The 20804-nt window shown below is 49.6% G+C and overlaps 1 protein-coding gene across 3 annotated transcripts in view; it reads right to left on the bottom strand.

Annotated features, from left to right (window-relative positions):
- The window catches only part of IQSEC2 (IQ motif and Sec7 domain ArfGEF 2), a 75922-nt gene that overhangs the window by 39120 nt on the left and 15998 nt on the right, over window positions 1-20804 (bottom strand). For 2 of the 3 annotated variants that reach the window (XM_010970679.2, XM_074359251.1), the window contains exon 2: window positions 12096-12125. In XM_010970679.2, coding sequence (XP_010968981.2) covers window positions 12096-12125 — 30 coding nt within the window. Of the gene's footprint in view, window positions 1-1858; window positions 2119-12095; window positions 12126-20804 lie in introns of those variants that run through there. The other variant, XM_074359250.1, reaches the window with a different exon arrangement.

The following is a 20804-nucleotide window of genomic DNA, read 5'->3' as shown; positions in this document are numbered from 1 at the left end:
GGGTAAGCTTCATGGAGTCAAGGACCTGAGTAGGACAGCAATACTGGTGTAGAGTATGAGACGCTGTGGACCTGAGAGACAGCGAGAGACAGAGAGAGAAAGAGAGACAGAGAGAGAGAGAGACCGGGAGGGAGGGGAGAGGCAGGGTGGGGAATGGGGACAAGGAGGTGAAAGTGAGTCGGGGTAGGGGAAAGGGGAAGACTGGGAGGAATGGGTGGTAGAGGAGAGGGGATGGAAGAGGAGGGGTGGGAGGCAGGAGGGAAGGAAGAAGGGTAGGAGGAAGAGAAGGAAGGAAGGAAGGAAGGAAGAAAAAAAGAAAAAACCACAAAGTCAAGAAAGAGAGGACGGCACTCGAACCACAAACAGAACACAACGACAACAGGGGGCAGCAGAGACGAAAGAGCTGGGCTGGGCCTCCTGTGCTCCAGGTGACTCCGTGGGGACCTTGGCCACGGAGACACTGGGACACCACAGTAAGGAAGGGGGAAGGGAGCCCTCCTCACACCAGACGCCACACGGGTAGGGAAAATGGGAGGGGAAAGGACAGATGAAAGAGAAAGGGAAAAGGTGGATGGGGAGGGGGGCCCCCTTAGTGAAGACCCCTCATAAGAAGGGAGGGGAGGATGGGGAAGAGAGAGGCTCCGGGTCCAAAGGTGGGAAAGAACCCAGGCTGGAGTGGGGGTTGCAGGAGACACTGCGGGGACGAGAGGGAGGGAGACAGAGAGAAACCGAAAGAGACAAGGAAAGGGTGCGACAGAAAAGGAGAAAGACAGAGAAAGAGGAAGACAGAGAAAGGGCAAGACAAAAGACACAGAGAGAAGACAGGGAGAGGCAGAGAGTGCCAGAGCCGAGGAGAGGAGAGGCGAGGGCGGAGGAGAGCTGACAAGGTCTCAGTGGTCTTGGTGACAGGATGGGACTCGGGGCTGAGTGGCCGGGTGGGGCCCAGCGAGCCCTAGGAAGGGGTGGTTCTTGGCTTCCAAGACCGGTGCTGCGCCCCTAGCCTGGGGCCGGGCCCAGGCTCCGCCCCCCAGCGCTGTGCCCCCATCCCTAGTGCAGGGTCCAAAGGCCCCTCTGCCTCCTGCTTCCCGTGATTAAAGTCCAGAGAGTGGGAAGGGGGAGGAGAGATGGCAGGGTAGCCGAGGCTGAGGGCCCAGTCCCTGCCTTACCCAGCGCAGGGCAGATGCTGGGAGTGAGTGCCAGGTCAGCCAGCCCCTGTCCCCCACGAGCCCCTGAAGGCAGGTTGTGGTCAGGGCCTGGCCACTCAAGAGCCCGAGTAAAGGGCAGGAGAGGTGGCTGCAGGCCAGGCCAGCTGCCCACTATCTCCCTCACTGCCAATTGGAGGATGCCTGCATCTTAAGAACCTTACAGAGACTCCTGGACTCTGATACTCTTCCTTATCAGAGACTCTGGAATAACCGTCATCATCAGAACGACTGTTTCTCAAGTGCCATCTAGGTGCCAGTCACAGGCTCAAGTCATTGACTCATTACACCTGAGACTCTGGAGACCCTCAGACTGCTGGGATGTTGGTATCAAAGAATCTCAGCTGCTGCAGGCAGCCCTGCAGTGCCAGGCTAGCATGCCAGGGCAGCCACCAATCACGCCCCTGGTGGGCCCCAGACTGCAATGCTCAGGGCTCCAGGGTCCTCGCAGAGCTGGGCACCCAGATGCCCGTGGGCTCACCCACTCGAGCTGGTTCCGTCCTCCCAGCCAAAGGCCTCCAAGAGTCCAAGAGGGGAGCCAGGAACCAGGAAGCCAGGAGGCTGCTGAATCAGCAGCCCAGGGACCAGGTCCAGGCCTGGGCAGGAAGGGAGGGGGATCAGGCTGCAGGGTTGGGGGTGGGGGGCCAGGTTCCTACCTGCTGCTCCTCCCGGGGGGCTCCATGGGTCTGGACCTGTCCCGAGGGCAGGCCCCCTGGCCAGGGCGGTGCCTCCACCGTGTCACCACCCCCTCCTCCCCAGCCCTTCCCTAGAAGGAGGAACCGAGGAGGCGGGGCCAGGCCTGCTGGGCTATAGGCCAGGCTGCAACTGGAAACTTTGCTCCTTCCCTGCTCCCTCAAGAGGGCTGGGAACTCCTAGTAAGAGGAAGCAGCTTTGAGAGCTCAAAGTGAGGCCTCTGGGCCAAACCTCAGGCTGGGCTCATTCCGTGCACCTCTGTGGGATTCTCCCCCAAGCATCCTGTCAAGTGTGTGTCACTAGCCCTATTCTCCCGAAGAGAAAATTGAGACAGAGAAACATTAAGTAACTTGGCACAGGTAATAGAGCTAGTTAAGTGGCAGAACTCCAACATCAGGACTTGGTTTGGCCATTCCCAAATCTGGAATCTGTCCCCTTGGTCATACTTTGCCTCTGAATACAGAAACCTTTCCATAGATGCTTTGCACAAACATTCTCATCTTCCACACAGTCAAAGAGACTGTGTTGGGTGGTTATGCTGGCATGTTCCGGACCAAGTCAAATGCAAATCACCCATTAGGGGAAATCAAGATGATGCCCCAGCCAATATTCTTGACCATCACAATAAGCTCTCGATCTCTCCTGCACTGTTTTCGGGACTGGCTAAGAGAAATACTCCCTGAAGAGAAAAGCACAAATCAGAAGAAATGCCATCCACAATCAAGAGGCTGTTCTTCTAAGGAAATTGCCTCATCTGATTTTACACAGGGGGAAACTGAGGCCTGGAGAGGGAAAAAGTCTTACTAAAGTTCATACAGCTGGTCGGACTAGAATCCAGGTGTCCTGACTCCCCACTGACCTACCACAGTAATCTCTCTCTCCTCCTTATGTGGGGGGTTGGAGAAAAGAGAGGATGTGGAGGATGGGAAGGATGCAGGGTTCCTGAAGAGTACCCCAGATCCAGCACAGAGTGCTCCTGTCCTTTCACGGCCCTAGAGCCCAGGCTCCTGGCTGTTCTGAGCAGAAGGCAGCCCTGGGAGGGGCCAGGGGGCCAGTGATCTAGAAGGAATTGGAGCTGACAGGCAACAGGCCAGCCTTCCTGCCTTCCTGCCTCCCTGCCGGGGCAGCTGGTTCCTCTCAAGAAAGCCAAAGCTGCTGGGAGAGATAGGCCCTCCGGACCACCGCAAAGTTGGCCCACAGCCTGGTAGGAGCTGAGAGACAGAAATTCAAGTCCTGGTTCTAAGGTGGATGCTGTGTGACCTTGGGCAAGCCCCTTCCCCTCTCTGTTGAGACAAAGAGCTAATAACATTTTGGTGTCTGGCAGAGCTGGGTACAAGTCAGAGCTCTACCACTTTTCAGTTGGGTGACGCCTCGGAGGCCCAGCTTGTTCTTCGGCAAAAGATGAGCGGCAACATCCTACTTCACAGATTCTTGTGAGGTTTCAGTGAGAGAGGAATTATGCACATGCTGGAGAGTCTCAGCTTGAGCCTGAGAAGGTATGAGCCTTCTCCCGGGGAGGCAAGGGAGGCTCCTTGGAAGCCTGTTTGTTTCAGGCAGGGGAAGATTTCTACGAAGATATCTCTTCATCTGAGCCACTCTTGGAATTCATACATATCTGAACCTGTTAGGTAGACTCATGCGATAACCCCCGAGGGGTTGAAAGGAAGAAGGAGTTAGGGGTGAGGAGCTTAACCCAGCCACAGGGCAGGCCTTTGTTCACATATTCAACAGATCCTGTGAACCAGGCCCTGAGCTGGGGGCCAGATACAGCAGTGACTAAGGGGAGTCAGTGTCCTGATCTCATGGAGCTCATATCCAAGAGAGAGGAGACAGACATTATTTAATTGCTAATGGAATCAAGCTGGGCAAAAAGTAGAAGGAGCAGGGGGAGAGTGTTCCAAGCAGAGGGAACAACTCGGGCAAAGGACCTGAGGTGGTATTTCCAGGAACTGCAAGGAGGCCAACGTGGCTGAGTGGAAAAAGCAAAGGGGAGACAAGCAAGACGGGGGATGTAGGCGGGGGCCCAATCACGCAGAGCCTCAGAGGCCCTGATAAGGTTTCAGGTATTTATCTTAAGAGGAATTTGGAAGCCTGTGGTTCATGGATGGGCCTGGGGTGGGAAGTGTCTCTGAAGCCCCTGAAGTTGTATGAAAAATATTAGTAAGAGAGCATTGCCAGGGAGAACACTGCTTTCATCAGATGCTCAGCTGGGTTTGTGATCCCGAAAGGAGCAGGGACGCTCGTTATATGATTCCAGTCAGCAAATGGCTACCATGAGCTAGTGTCAGGCATCCTAGGATCTTCTGTGCACTGCCCCTTGCCTCACCTCGAACTGGTCTCAGCCTTCCTCCCCATCTTCAATCTGTGCTCCCCCGAGATGGAAGTGCCTGCAATTCTCTGTCACACTCCGCTTTCTGCCCTCAAATTTGCCTCTGCTCAAAAGGCCCTTTTCCACCACCCTGCCCCACTGCCACCTCCCCACCTCACTAGCTCCTCCTTGTTGCTCACAAGTCTGCTCAGAGGTTGTGCCCTCTGGGAACCTGCCCGATCCCTCCCCTGTGCCCTTTCCCCAAGCCCTCAAGCTTCTCTCAGCACTGTCTGTTCGCATGCTGTTGCCTCTTCTGGGCTAGGGGCTCGGTAGGGACAGGGGCTGTGCCTTAGTCATCCCAGTGTCCCCAGAATTCTGGCAAAGGGCACGTAGTCACACAAGTCAGCAGGTGTTGGGAGACAGACAATCCACAGAGGTGGAGGCTGCAAGATGGACTGATGGACACTAGAGGGCACTGTGACCACTGGAATCCCAGCCCACCACTGGCCAGGCTGACCCAGGCTGGCTCTGGGATCAGGCAGGTGTAGAAGCATGGAAACTCTGTTCCTGGGTCCTGCAGTGCCTCAGTTCTGGGCCTAACTGACCAGGGTCCTGGTCCTAGCCTCCCAATTTACCTTCTGCCCCCTTTCCAGATTATTCCTCATGATAGCCCATCCCACTGCAGATACAGCTATAGTTGTTCATGAATGCAGGTACCAAACACTGCTCCCACAGCCCCAGCACACATTTTCTTGCTCTGCCCACAACATTCTCCACTTCACTTCACCCTACCCCCATCCCTTACCAGGCTAACTTCTATTCATCCTCCAAGTCTCAGCTTAGACGTCAGCTTGGAGAAGACTCCCTGACCCTCAGGCTGGACTGGGTACATTTCTGAGATGTTCCCACAGCAGCCTAGACTTCCCGTGTAATTGTCTGTTTCCTTATCTGTTTTCCTAACTGACGGTGAGTTTCCTCGGAGCAGGAAACTCATTCATCATTGTATCAACCACATTTCATTTAGCCCAGTGTCTGGCACATAGTAGGTGCTCAAGAAATCACCCTGCAGTGAACAAATGTCTCAATGGACGGATGGATGGGTGGGTGGATGGATGGATGACCTCAGGCAAGTCACTTTACCTCTCTAGGTTTCTGTTTCCTCATCTGTAAAGTGGATACAATCACCCCTACCTGGCAGAGCCACCAGGAGGATTCAAGATAATGTGTGTCCAATGCTCCCTAACAGTGCCTGAGACATAGCACACATTTTTTGAATCAAAGCCATTATTACTTGAAGGAGTTGAAGGAGGTTCTGCCTTGAGCCTGGCAGGATCTCTCCTACTCAGGCTTACCATCTATATGTGGAAGATGACTTGAACAATAATATGAAAACAATCATTTTATTAAAAAAATCACAACAGCACCTGTTATGTGCCAGGCCAGAAGTTGGAGGTCCCCAAGGAGATGGGGGGCAGCTTCCAGTCTCAGCCAGAGGATGTGAGGCCAGGGCCAAGGTCAGAGCCATGGGCCTTGCCCCTGCATCTGGAGAACAGTCATTACACGTACAGCTGGTTCCAAACTCTTTACTCATAGGTGAAAACTTGTCTAAGCGGTCATTAATTCCCTCTTTAATTAATGTAAAAACTGCAGGGTTTGTATTAATGGAAAAGTAAGCTCAAGCGTCAAGCTGATCATATTGATAATGTGTGTTTGTAATTATATACTGCAGATAACTATAAATTCAGTCATGACACTCATAAAATGTGAAAGTTCCTGAAACAACCAAGAACTTGGGTAGCAGCTGTACCATGAGGAGCATTATGCCTGTGGTTCTGAGGCTCTGAAAATCACTGCACACTGGGAGCAATGGTAATATTCACTGCGCACTTAAAAGCTGTTTTGGCACAAAATAAGGGGAAATTTTTAGATACAACAGGGCGTTTTGATGCAAGAGCATGGAACCTGAAAGCACAGTGAGCAAAGGTCGATGTGCATTCGAGTAGGAACCAAAACCTTGATAGACGAGTAAGCTTACAAATCATGGGCCTCTGAGCGGACTGCTCCCCAGGCTCTGACCTCACTTGTGAACACATAAAAGCTATGGTCACTGCAGAAGAAATACCAAGTACCAAGAATTTTCCCCTGTACCCTCACCCACTTCTAGGAGAATCAACTCCCACATACAGCCCCTTGCCACCTTGTGTTACCAAAGGATGGACAGAAACGCTGCAGTCGTATGGGGTGGACCCCAAAGCTGGAAGGTCACTTAGCTTCCAGGTTGGTGACCACATCAGGCTGCCTGAGAGCAGAGGGAGGCAGTCCAGAGAGCAGAGTCAGTGGCAAAGAGATGACAGGGATCAAGCAAGCCATGAAAGATGGCGAGAGACAAGGCACGGGCCCAGGAGATGCAGAGAGCAAGAGCGAGAGTGAGCGAGCGAGCAAGAGACAGAAAGAGAGAGAAGGAGGGAGAAAGCAATCTTGAGAAGGCGATCTTGGTCCTTAACTTCTTGATCCCACCTTCAGTTGGTGTGAGGCCTGGCTATACATCATTCACCACTCTTAGATTCTGTGATATGTAGCCTCACAATATTCCAACCCCCCCACCCTTTATTCTTCCACGCATTTGAGTGGGTTTCTGTTCCCTGCAACAAAATGTACCCAGACTAAGACAAGGGAAAATTGGGGACATAAGTGCAGGGCTGGCATAAGCAGAAACGCCTAAAGAACTCTTATGTAGGGAAGGGTGAATGCAATTATACAGTGTTTGTGTTTGTTCACCCAGATGCTCCCTAGTTTCCTGATGCTTGCGACCACAGATATGTGCTACAGCCACATACGCTCTCACACACACACACACTGACATTCAGTGGACACCAAAACAAATGAGCGGCAACCAGAGATGCTGCTCTGCAGACACCCTGCCGCGCAGGGACGCCTGCCAGCAGTCAGCAATGGCCCTGCGCTCTTTGCTCTTCGCACCCACACAGACGCGGCGCGACCAGGCTGCAGGAGCGCATCCACATTGAGAACGCAGTGGTGCTGCCCGCGAGGCTCGGGCAAGTGACTCATCCCCAGGGCTGCTAATTAAACCCAGGACAGAGGGGACAGAGAGGAGGGGAAGGGAAGAGAGAGAAGGCAAGTTTATTTTGGTGCCAACCAGGCACACAGCCAGCATAGGGGTCACCCACTTCCTGGGGCTGGGCCAGGCAGGGGCAGGGGAATGCAAACGGGAAGGGGAGGGAAGACCCCTTATCCCTTCTTGCCCCTGGTGAGCTTCCTGGAAAGGTACCTCAATTGGGAAAATTATCCAACTCCCCCGACCCCACATCTCCCTCCTCCTCCATCCCACTATCAAGATTCCAGTTCTCCCCACTCCAGCCTCTTGTCCTTACAACTGGCTTCTCCTCATCAACACACTCCCAATTGGGCTTGCCAGAGCTGGCTCATCTGTGTCTGTAAGCCCGCTTCCATCCCCCCATGGATCACCCAACACAGGCCGGGTACAGAGGGAATGCTCTGTACGTGCTTCTGGAATACAACCAGGTATAGCTTGGTGGTCTGAATTCCTATCCTAGTTCTATTGGGAGGTAAATTACCTTAACTCTCTAAGCCTCACTTTCCTCCCCTGTAAAGTGACTAGAATATATACCCTATAGGATTATTGTGAAGATGAAATGAGAGAATACATGGTGGCCGGCATATACGGGCTTTAGCTCTCACCAAGTAAGCGCTGATAAATCATACCTCACCTCAGGCCCGGGGTAGCGGCAGTTACACAGAGCTGAGTTCCAAGCCTAGCTCTACCACACAGGACCTGGGGGAGCCCAGACAAGCCACATAAAATCTCAGAGCACTGGCATATGTGTAAAATGGAGATTCACAATATGACACCTTAGATTTATTGCAAAGATCTGTGCCCGTCAAGGGTCCTGTGTGAAGTCCAGGTCTCAGAAGCAACTTGATGCGTTGCAGAAGTGGTTACCGAGGCTAGCAGGAGGGGCTCCAACTGATGGGGCCAGGAAGGAGGAAGCAGTCTGGGAGGACTAGGGCAGACAGGGGAAGGCTTCCCAGAGTGGGCAGGACTGGAGTTGGCCCCCCTCACCCCAGACCCAGGGAGCATTCAGCAGGCAGTAAGTGACAAGGCTCCAGGCAAAGAAAGTGGTGGGAACTGGGCTGGGCAGGTTGGGGAACCAGGGCTGCACTGAACAGGAGGCAGGGAGAGGAGTCAGACGCAGCTAGGGCAGCTCTGGGGACTGGCGGTGTCTTGGACATGCAGACAGGGGAGCCACAGAAGGTCTATGAGATCTCAGCCACCCCAGATTGCCAGGAGGTCAAAACAAGGAAGATGCTCAGAGATTATCTAACCCAAACTCCCGTTGGACAGATGGGGGCACTGAGGCCTGGAGTGGGAGGCCTCCTCTGGGAACAGAGCCAGTGCTGGCTCCTCCTCCCACTTCTCCCGACAGCAGCGGCTCCCGTTGCCATGGGGACATCCCTGGCTCTGCGGGTGTCAGCAGCCTCCCCCACCCCCTCCCTCCTTCCTTAGCAACAGGCCACCTCCTCCGGCTCTTATCCTTGCGTGCCTAGCAACCTCAGCCTGGTACCCAGCCCCCCCCCCCCCCCCCCCCCCGAGTTCCAGCCTGACCCTCACTGCAGTGACTGCCTCTGGGCCTGGGCTCCCTCCTCATCTGCTGGCAGAGGTATCAGCCCCTCCAGCCCCTCTGGTTTCAAGTTCTACGCCTCTCTACATTTCTTGAGCTTGACTCTCATGTATATGACGATGGATTGGGTTAGGGGAGGGCAGAGGGCACTATAATATGTTGAGCCACTATTTTACACTGAGCATTGCTTTAAGTTCTCTCACCAACCTAGAGAAGTCAGAATTCTTGTCCCCATTTCACCGAGGAGGAAACTAAGGATCAGAGAAGCTAAGTGACTCGGCAAAGAACACACAGCTAGGAAGCAGGCTCTGCTGAGAGCTAGCTTTGTGACATTGAGCCATCGCTAGTCTGTTTCTGGACCTGGCTTTAAGGTGCCTGTAGGTCTGACAACGTCTCATGGACCTACAGGAAGTCCTGGCACCTTCCTCTGCCCACAACCCTCTCCCAACACCAGCTGTTCAGCTCTAATTAGACTCCACAGTTCTTCTGGCACCCGTACCTGGAAGCCCTCACGCCTGGGCCCTGCCACGGGTGGTTTTCAATCCACCAATCCTGCTCACTCCTCCCTGTTTCCACAACAGCTGAGGCCTAGCTCCCCTCCTTGGTGTTTCTTCCATCTTCCTAATCTTTCTTCTCCACACATACAATGTTTATTAGATGAGGACCCTGGGGCCCCAGGGAGCAAACAGATCTGTTCACAGTCAAAGCCACTTAGCCATAAGTGGAATTCTTTGCCCAGATCCAGTTGCTGCCCCTTCTATGCTGCCAAGCCCACCCTCTCTCCTCCAGCCTCCCCAGGCACCCACTGATGACAGATGGCTGTGACTCAGCCCCCACAAGACCAGCATTCTGAACTTTGACATTTGCTCCTTTCCTGGCCAGATCTGTTTTAGCCCAATTAATTGCCCCCCACAGCCCCTCCTCACTTCCAGTGCCTGCTGGTTCTATTTCCAGGGATGCCCTCCTTATGCAAAGTCTGCGTGTCAGTCCTCCACAGTCCAGCTCAGACACCGCCTTTACCAGGAACCGCTTCCTGACCCCTCACTGAAGTCAGCTCAAGAATTTACATGTGGGTCTGAGAGCATCCTCAGATGACCCCACCCAGCCCTGGTTCCAAGTTAAAGGATCTTCTTCCTGTGTTTGCAAGATCTTTCCCCACAAGTGCTGTTTTAGGTCCCTTGTGCAGCCCAAGGGTGACCCTTGCTTCCCCAACTGCTGAGTCCTTAAGGCCACTGTTGTCTCCTTGACTGTGGGTCCAGGATGAATGTCGGGAAGTACATCTTTGTAAAACAAATGCCACCTTTGGAAGCAGACAGCCCAGGGTATGAGTCAGAGTGATGCCACCCTGCCCCCATTGCTTTTCTTTCCCTGGGCAAGGGACTGACCCTCTGGGGAGCCTCATCTTCCTTATCTGTAAATCAGGGATCCCAATCCATGTCTAACTGAGCTGTTGTGAGCATTAAAGAAGATCACGTTCAGAGTTCTTAATGTGTGAGGAGCAAATGATAACTGCTATGATTACTAATATTAGGATGAGGTTGAGGGGGACTATTATTAACTGCAAGGCTGTCAAGGGCTTCTGCAGGGATGGCGTGGGCAGGGCTCTGGGCTTGGTGCCAGGCAGACCTGGATTTGAATCCTGGCTCCACCATAAATTAGGGGTGGGGCTATAGGCAAATGCATAACCAGCCCTAGCCTCAGTTTCCTCAATTGTAAAATGATGATGATAAGGCCAGGCCAGGTTCCGCCTACCGTGTCATTGGGAGGATCAAACAAAAGAAAGGCCCTGACAACTTCTGTGAGTTGTAAAGGCCCAACGTATGTCATCATGTGATTTATGTTTATGATCATTATGAAACACTCTGAGCTATATGTCCTAGGCACTCACCTGCTGGGAAGAGCTAGAGACGCCTTCAGCTGGGTTCCTTGACAAGAAGAAGGCAAATTCACAGGGGGTGCCTGGGGGCCTGTGCTCTGGAGTCAACCCAAGTTACCTCTCTCCAAACCCACAGTGGGGAATCAGGATTGGTGTCCTTTGCTAGACTAGTGCCTTCCCAAATGCTAGAACAGGCTATGCCCAGACCATACTCCTTGGCTGCCCACTGGGACATCGGGCTCATCCCATACCCCCTGCCTGGGATGCTAGGACACAGCATGTCTCATGACGCACCTCCGTCTGTGTGCTGGGATCCTCTGCCCTCCTCCCATATCTACGGCCTGGATGCCAGGACTTGGGCTGCTGCATATGGCCAGGCAAGCTGTGCCTTGCACAAGGGTTCACAGCCAAAAGGGCATGAGTCGGGGCTGAAATTCAACCTGTGCTCTGTTCACTGAGCTGGGAACCCTGGGGAGGGCCTGCCAGAGCCCCATAGAAAGGGATCATTCCTCCAACTGGTCCACTCAGTGGATTCTACTGTTCGTGCATGTGTCATATGTGTCAGTCGCAGCCCTGTCTGGGACCGAGTGTGCCCATCTCATCACCCTGCTGCCTGGACCCATCTCATTTCAGAGGCCCAGCCCATCACCCCTGGTCTGGATGCTGGCTGACTGGACCCTACCCTGAGCCCCACCATCATTCCCATATATAGTCCCTATCCTTGACACTTGTGTTTTCATGAAGCTTCTGATGGGTTAAGGCCTGAGAAATGCACTAATAGTCCTTGTGTCTACCTCAGTTTTACCCTCACTTCCTCAAATGACAGATTGGTCACACCCTGAAAACTTACTGAGGCTTGTAAGCCTTTTTCACCAAGCATGCAAAAAAAAGTTGCACTTGTTATCATCATGTATATTTCTAATGTCTAGAATGTGTCACATTGAAAGTCCATCCAAATCCCACTACTCAGGGCTACCGTAGTTCAGGGAAGAGCACAAACACCAGACAAGGGAAGCCCCACTTCTATCATGTCCTCTTCTCTTGGGAGATGAGGTTGGGTCCAGAGCCAATCTCTCTGCAAGTTGGCTTTAACCTGTGGGCAGCTCCCATGAGCCCCTCCAGTGTTCAGCCAGTTGGGCAGAAAAGACTAAGGAACGGTTTTCAACCCCCTCCCCACACTTGCAACATTCACCCTGGCCCTCCCAATCTACTCCATCCCCACCCCTAACACCAATGGGACAAAACCCCTGGAGCTGGCCCCCACCCCTCCCATGGATCCCGAAGTAACAAACCAGAGGCCCCACCCTAGTCCCTGCCCCCTCTCCCAACTACTACTAAAGAAAGGAGGTACTGACCTGACTGTTCTGGAATTCTCACCATCAGATCTGAAAGAGAAAGAGAGAGAAAAAAAAAAAACAGCCATCAGCATATGCTCTCTACTTTTCTTCTCTCTATGCCCTATGCAGTGGCCCTGAGACCTAATAGACATCATGAAAATGGGGGGTAGGGTATTTCATGCGGAGGGAAGAGCCAGTGCAAAGGACATGCGATGGTGGAGGGCCTAGCCCATTGCTGGGACAGGGAGAAGGACAGGGTGGCTGGGGTGGCATGAGCAGTGGGGAAGAGTAGTTGGAGGTGAGGTTGAACAGATGCCAGGAACCCACCATGTGGGGCCTAGCAGGTCATGGTGAGGAGTGAAGCATTTCTCCGAGTGGCTGAGAGTCAGCCAGCAGCTGTGGGCAGGGTCTGTCAAACCCAGACAGACCAAGCCCCAGATACTGGCTCTGCCACTTACCAGCCCCGTGACCCGGGCAAGTCACCTCCCCGCTTGGAATCTGAGCCTCAGTCTCCCTACTTGTCACACAAGGCCAATCCTCCCAGGGCTGTTGGGATGATTAAGCCCTTTGGAACCCAGCAGACAAATGCCAGGTATTATTAACAACATAGAAAAGGCTTTGCCAATTGCCTGGTCCAACCTGCTTATTTTCCAGATGAAGAGAATGAGGCTGAGAGAGTGAGTCAGCTGCTGGGCTCCTTTCTACTACATCGGTCTGCCTTCTCCATTGTGAGGCCCCCACGGAGCCAAAGGAAGGACAAGAGAAGAGAATGGAATAGGGACAGCTTTGGGGGGACCAAGCAAAGGAGTGAAATCGGAACCACGCCCCTCCAGCTGCTCCTCCCTAAGAAGTCTGTGTGTGTGTGTGTGTGTGTGTGTGTGTGTGTGTGTGTGTGTGTGTGTGTGTGTGTGGTGTGTTGGGGGTGGGGAAGGGGAGAAAGAAGGACCAGGGAACTTGGAAGAATCCAACAAGTGTGCGAAGCAGCCTTCCTGTCCCCTTTTGTCTTCTTCCTTCTTGGCCCTCCCTCCCCCACCCCCACTCCCATGGTGGACTGCGGAGGAGACATAGATGAACACATCACAGGCTCTGTCCTCAGGTGGCAGAACCAAGAAGCGACCTGAGTGAGGGGAGGATCCTCTAGGCTGAGTGCAAAGCCAGAGGGACACGTGGGAAGGGGAGTCAAGGCTCAGGGTGAGCATTTGCTGGAAGATTGAACGGAGGGCCCACCCACCAGGTGGGGCAGGCAAGCATCTGGGTGCAAGAGCTCAGACAGTGGGTGAGGCCAGTGCTTCCAGTTCTGCTACTTACTAGCCATATAATCCCAGGGCAGGTACTCCCTGATGTCCAGCCTCAGCTTCTTCACTTGTAAAATGACGCAGAGGGAAGGGAGGGGGCTGGAGGGTGGGGTGGCTGTGAGGCTCTGACTGGGCACAGTGCCTGCTCAGCCAATGACAGTGGGACCAACCTTTAGCCTTTGGAGCGCCCTAAAGGGACAGGGGACCAGGACCACAGAGCACTTTTTCACATGTATTAAAACTTTCCATCTCACTCTGCAGCAACAAGATTGCCTCTGAGGCCTGGCTCAATTACTCACAGGTACCAGATCCCAGACTGGAGGTGCCTAATTCAATGACTCCCCAACTGCCAACAGAATTGAGGCCAAGCCCTTCAGCCTTTCTCCCTAACACAAACCCTCTGCTCCAGCCAGGCTGACCTCCTCACCACCCCAGCCCACCCCAGACCCCAGTGCACATTCAATCTACTATATAACAGGCCCTGACCCAAGAATACAAACCCTCAAGGAGCTCACAGATTGGCACCCCCCACCCAAATCTACTGTAGAGCATAGATCACGTGTATAATCATCTCCACTGGCATGTGAACAATCACTGGGCATCTACTCTGTACCAGGCATGGTGGCGGGCTCTTTTCATATGTCACCTCCTTGGATCCTGCAAAAGTGGGAATTACTTGGGGGGAGGGTATAGCTCAGTGGTAGAGTGTGTGCTTAGCATGCACGAGGTCCTGGGTTCAATCCCCAGTACCTCCAATAAGTAAATAAACCTAATTTCCTCCCCCACAAAAAAAATTAAAAAAAAATTTTTTTAAGTGGGAATTACTCATCCAATTTTAAGATGATGAAACTGACACAGAGAAGTTGAAATGATTTGCCCCACAGCACACAAGGAGAGGAGCTTGGCTTGAACCGCAAAGCTCATGTTCTTACTCCCACGCTCCCCTGTACCAGCAGCTCAGTGCTGGGCATATACTCACTGTTAAGGTGAGCTCCCTTATCCTAGCTCCCCAGGGTCAAGCCAGACTCTTTCTCCCAGGCTCTTTCTCAGGCGAGATAACCAGATACATACCTCTGCTCCAAAAGCACTTCTATGGGATGTTACAGTCCTCAAGATGGCAGCTAATGGGAGTACGAGAGCTCCAAGCCAGGAGGCAGAGTGAATTAGTCAGTTCTCCTCACTGCAGACTGGCTCTTACTCTAGTTTGAGAGTATCTAGCACCATAGGACCATCCATGTCTGATGCATGCCACATCAGGGGTTTGCAGGTCTGTATGTATTTAGCATACGTATTTTTAATTTTTTTTTTTAATTTGAGGGAGTTTCTTTTGGGCCTTGGTGGGAAATTAATTAGGTTAATTTATTTTTATTTATTCATTTATTTTTAATGGAGGTACTGAGGATTGAACCCAGGATCTCCTGCATGCTAAGCTTGCACTCTACCACTGAGCTATACCCCCACCAAGTATACATATTCTTAAACGTCTAGAGAACAATCATCATTAACACTGTGCTATCCTACATCGCTTCAGGACTAATGCACTGCCCAGTGGTCAATCCACCTCTTACTCCGTGAAGCTGGGCTGCCATTCTTTTGGGAGGTAGCACAGGCTGGCAGAAAGAATGCTGGGCTCTATTATGGCTCATTCTCCAACTGGCAGTGTAGACTTGGACAAGTCACTGCTCTCTGGACCTTGGTTCCATCTATAACACAAGAGAGCTATGCTAGTTGAGTTCCAATCTTCAGGCCCTACAATATTTAGTTTCTTCAGAATCCCAAAGTCTCTCTCTTTTATCAACTGAGTTCAGCTGTCTACAGGAAGAAGCAAAGACCCAGGGCACCAGGCCACCCTTTGTCAATCCATGTCAGGAGAAGAGATCAATTCCTCTTGCTACTCCCATAGCCATCCCCTAATCGAAGGCCACTTAGGACCCGAGGGCTCTGAAATGGCTTGGTTACGCCAATTCCCATCCTCAAGAGTAATGTTCAATAAACAGTAACTAATTGACTGAAGCCTATGAGTAAAGAGACCATAATTTCTGGACCAAAACCTCAGGCATGTAATCCAACCACGGATTTCAATGTTGCTGCTTCCAGGTGCAAGGAGCAATCTCGCAGATGAAAGAATAAATGGCAAAACACCAACAGTTTTTTAATCTTTGGGGGACTTGTGGGGACAACAGGGTGGAATAATTGAAAAGAATGGCGGCCTTTGAGTTGCCATATTGGGGTTTCTGCTCTCACTTCCTGACTGGATTTCCTGCCTCTCTTTGTGATCCTCCAAGCCAGCTATAAACAGTACCTGGGGAAACAAGATGCCTCTCCCCCAAGAACCTGGAATTAGATAAACAAGGTTGTCCTCTGAGAGCTAAACTAATAAACAAAAGATGCATTAGGAACGAGATATGCAAAGCTACCTGAAAAAGAGAGACTGGCCCTCAAGCCAGGATTTGAGCAACAGGTCTACAAAATCAGGTGTCCAACAGAAAGGAGACAGGACATGAATGGAAGTATATTTTATTTTCAGGGAGACCTGAAGAGCAACTGTGCACAGGGCTCCTCCCAGAAGTGTCCTGAGGAGAAGGAGGTGGGCACCCTGGCCCAGGGGTCATCAAGTCTCTACAAAAGCTGAGAACCAGCCCTGGGGCAGCCAGGCACCTCATCTCCCAAACATCAACTTGTCTAACTCCAAGTCTCTTCAATGGCCATCCCCCCTCCACAGTGGCTGCTAAAGGAACATCCCTCAGGTGTAAATCAGTTGATGTGGTTCTGCTGCTTTCAAACACTTGGTAACTTCCCCACCAACCTCTGTGCCAGTCAAACCCAACTCTCTGAAGCTTGAAATCTCAATCCACCCTCTCATCTACTTTCTTGGCACATCTGGTATTTGCTACCTGGAACATGCTTGCTCCTCTTCATGTTTTTTACAATTATTTAAAATTTTATTAAAGTGATATGTGAAATAGTTTAACAAGTCAAATTGTGAAAGGATCTTAAAAATAAAACTTTCCTGGGGGGAGAGATAGTTCAGTGGTAGAGCACATGCTTAGTATGCACAAGGTCCTGGGTTCAATCCCCAGTACTTCCTCTAAAAATAAATAAACCTAACTACCTCCCTTCCTGCCAAAATAAAAATAATACAATGACAAATTTAAAAAACTTTCCTTTTCAGCACTTTTTTTTTTGCAGTCATTTTCATATTTCTAAGGCATAGGCTCATATTTGCTAATCCAGTTTTGAAATTTTTTTCTTGTGTGTCCTTTTTAAAAATATTTTTAAATGTATATATTTTTTAATTTAAGCAACTATTTTATTTTATTTTTTGTGGGGTTTTTTTTGGAGGGATTGGTAATTAGGTTTACTTATTTATTTTTAATGGAGGTACTGGGGATTGAACCCAGGACCTCATGCATGTTAAGCCCACACTCTACCACAGATCTATATCCTCCCACCCTGTGCATTCTTAAATTTTTTTCTTTTACCAACGTAATACACATATACAGGTTTTCAAGTCACACAGCACCGCAAGGATTAAAACCAAAAATACAAATTGCTCACTCTCCCCTCCTCACCTCTCACTCTCAGAGACAAACTGTTTCCAAGTCTTTTAATTGCTTTTTGGGGTATTTACCTCCTCATTTTAAAAGAACACCTGCATACTTCTATTTCTTGATTTATTTTTTCAGTTCTGGATATCATGCACTGAATTCCTACCATGCAGGGAGAGGACAGGGCTCTCCTACACACACTACTACCTCCGGCCCCAGCTCTTATGCAGCTGCACACATCCCTTCCTCTTGTTCTACCACTATAGTTACAGCACAAACTTTTGGTTAAATCAGTATTGGTGGCTTACATTATTAAGATTGCACCAATATTAATAATGAATAAATCACATCATATGCTATAATTGCATTTCCCTCCCCATACGACTGTTTCTTTTCCCTGGTGTTGATGACTTTTTTTTTTTTTTTTTTTTTGCTTGCTTGCTTGCTTAGTTTTCTTCATATAAATGATCGATTCTCCCCAAACTCTGTGAGAAGTGCAATTCTCCTCTCAATATGTTCTGACACATCAGGTAATCCATCAGATTTTTCTCTTCCTTCGAGACTTGGTCCTTGCTGCCATCCAGACTGGTTGCTCTCCATCCCTGCACAAGGTTGCCCTAAGATCTGCTTCCTTCTCCATCACTCTGGGATTCCCTTCATCTCTCTTTTGTGTTAGATTTCCTATTTCCTAGATTCCTCAGTCTTTTTTCTTTTTCTTTTTATTGAAGTATAGTTGATTTACAATGTTGTGTTAGTTTCTGGTGTACAGCATAGTGATTCAGTTATACATCTATATATATTCTTTTTCATATTCTTTTCCATTATGGTTTATTACAGGATATTGAGTATAGTTCCCTGTGCTATACACTAGGACCTTGTTGTTTATCTATTTTATATATAGTATCTAGTGTCTGCCAATTCCAAACTTCCAATTTATCTCTCCCCTCCTTGCCCCCCTGGTAACCATAAGTTTGTTTTTTATGTCTATGAGCCTGTTTCTATTTTGGAAATAAGTTCATTTGTGTCATTTTTTTAGATTTCACATATAAGTGATATCATATGATATTTATCTTTTTCTGTCTGACTTCCCTTAGCATGATCATCTCTAGGTCCATCCATGTTGCAGCAAATGGCATTATTTTATTCTTTTATATGGCTGAGCAGTATTCCACTGTGTGTGTGTGTGTGTGTGTGTGTGTGTGTACCACATCTTCTTTATCCATTCATCTGTCGACAGACATTTAGGTTGCTTCCATGTCTTCACTATTGTAAATAGTCTCAGCCTTTTTTCTGAGTTTATGTCCACATTTTGCTGGAGCATTCTCCAGTGCTTCCTGAGAAAGGAGGCATAGGACATAAAATCTTCAGATAGCCTGTGTATAAAAATGTCTTTATTACACTCTCACCTTTGATTCACCATTCAACTGAGTAGAGGCTTCTAGGTTGGAAATTATGTTCCCTCAGAATTTTGAGAACACTTCTCCATTGTCTCCTAGCTTCCGGTGTTGCTGTTGAGAAGTTCAAATGCCCTTCTTTTTCTTGAGCCTTTGTATATTACGTTTTTTCTCTGCAAGTGTTTAGGATCCTCTCTTTCTCCCTGGTATCCTGTTATTGCACAGTGGCATACGTTGGTGGGGGTCTTTTTATCAATTATTTTGCTGGCTACCCGGTGGGATTTTCATTCCTTCAGTTCTGGGACACATTCTTGTTTTTCGTCTTTGATCCTTTCCATCCTACTGTTTCTTCCATTCTCTATTTCTGGAACTCCCATTTGTTGGATGTTGGAGTCCCTCAACTGATCCCCCAACATTCTCATCTTTTCTCTTCGGTTGTCCATCTCTTCATCTTGTCATTCTGCTTGCTAGGGTATTTCCTCGCCTTCTCTTTTCTAATCCTTCTGCTGAAATCTTTATTTTGGCTCTATCTTTAATTTCCCAGGTTTTTTTCTTCTCCCTCCATTACCTCTGTTCCTTCCAAGTTTTTTTTTTTAATGTTTGTTTGTTTGCTTTTGGGGTCATTCTTACAGGTTGATAGTCTTCCTCAAATAGCCTTGTACTATCTGATGATCTCTGGCTACCTAAGGCTTTTTTTTTTTTAAAGTTAGTCATATCGAGGTTTAATTTATAAAAATGAAATACACCTATCTTAAGGGTCTTTGGCTGGTGATCCCTGGTGATCAGTTGCCATGATACTAACAAGCTGATGGGAAGCTCTGTGTGTAGATGGTGCTTGCCAGGTGTTGGGCTTCACTACAGAGTTACTGGGCTGAAAGCCTGTTCTTTTGTTGGAAGACTCCCAAATGCCATCTTTTGGAGGCCTTTTGCGGGGGCCTTTCAGTTTTCCCAGAGAAGAATCCTTTGCTCTCTCGTGTGCTCCTGACTTTGGTGTCCTGGAAGTAGCAAAGTGGAAGGAGGTTGCGGTTCTCATGGGTTTAGGATGCAAATCCCTTTGCCTGCAGCCCTGTTTCATCCCCATCCTCCACTGTGCCTGGTGTCCCCAACCCTGGAGCCTCTTAACTTCAATTTCTCCAAAACATCAACCTCCATCTGCAGATGGAGCCGGCAGGGGCGGGGCAGGGGGGTGTCACTGACTGAATGGGGTTGGGGAGGCACTAAGAGGATCTCTTCATAGACTTTTTTTTTTAATGGAGGTAATGGGGATTGAACCCAGGACCTCATGCATGCTAAGCATGTGCTCTACCACTGAGCTATATCCTTCCCTCCTTTTCACAGACTTTCAATATTCTCCCTGTTTTCAGTTCCACGCCTCATCCTACCTTCTCTGCTTCAGATTCCTCTCCCTTCAGGTACCTCTCATTCCTAAGCATCTCTGGGTGGAATCATTTACTTCTGGTCGGCATCCCAGACCTTGAGTTTCTACCTTTTTTATTCCTCTACTTATATTTCAGTGGGACTGGGGAAGCAGCAGAGATAAATAAGTTTATTCAGTTCATTGTGTTTAACAGGAAGTTCCCCCTTCTTATTCCAGCCAACTCTTATTCATCCTCCATGACTCATTTAGGCAAGACCTCCTCCAGGAAGCTTATCTTAATGTCCCTAAGCTGGATGAGGGGCCCCTCCTCTGTTCTCCGACAGGATCCTTTTCTCGCTCCATCCCAGCCCTGATCAAACTGTTTCAAAAGTGTCCATCTCCATGCCCGATTCTCCCTACAGACAGGACCTCCTGGCGGTCTGAAGCCACGTCTTAATCATGCCTGTGCCCCAGTTCCCAGGATCAGGTCCGCAGAGGTACAGAGTAAATATGTGGTGATGGAATGAATGAATAAATGAACGACTATAAGTATGAATCAGACCCAGCCAGAGGGACCATCTAGAAAGGGAAACAAGCTGAATACAATTGTTCCTATACAAAGCCAGTTCCCTAAAAGCTGTAAGTTCCCTAAAAGCTATATGTACAAAGATGCCTGCTGCAGCATGATTAAAACCAGTGGGAAAAAATGGGCCCAGCGTCTAAGCCCTACATCAAAAGGATGGTTAAGTACATTATGGTATATCAGCTGCTATTCAAAATACGGCTTCTGAATAATATGCAATTACATGGGGGAATGCTCAAACGAACAAAGCAAGAAAAATCGTATGTGCTGGATCATTTCAACTGTATGAAAAGAATGCAGAGAACAAGGGAAATACAGCCAATGTTCAGAGTAGCTGCCTTTGTGTGTTGTACTTATGGGTAATGTTTTTCTCTTCTACTTTTCCAAGTTTTTCTAAATTTTCGAATGGAAGAATATATTAAGTGTATAATCGTTTTAAAGTTCCTCAGAAATGAAAATAAATATCCTGAGATACTTAAGAAGAAAATACTGTGAAGGGGCCCCTAAGGGGCTGTTTGCACTTCCAGCAGCACTTGCTGGGAAGGCTCTG

The sequence above is a fragment of the Camelus bactrianus genome, chromosome X, assembly GCF_048773025.1.
Source record: "Camelus bactrianus isolate YW-2024 breed Bactrian camel chromosome X, ASM4877302v1, whole genome shotgun sequence".
Lineage (NCBI taxonomy): Eukaryota > Metazoa > Chordata > Mammalia > Artiodactyla > Camelidae > Camelus > Camelus bactrianus.
Note: the sequence above shows the minus strand (reverse complement) of the source record. Positions and strands in the feature narration are given on the sequence as shown.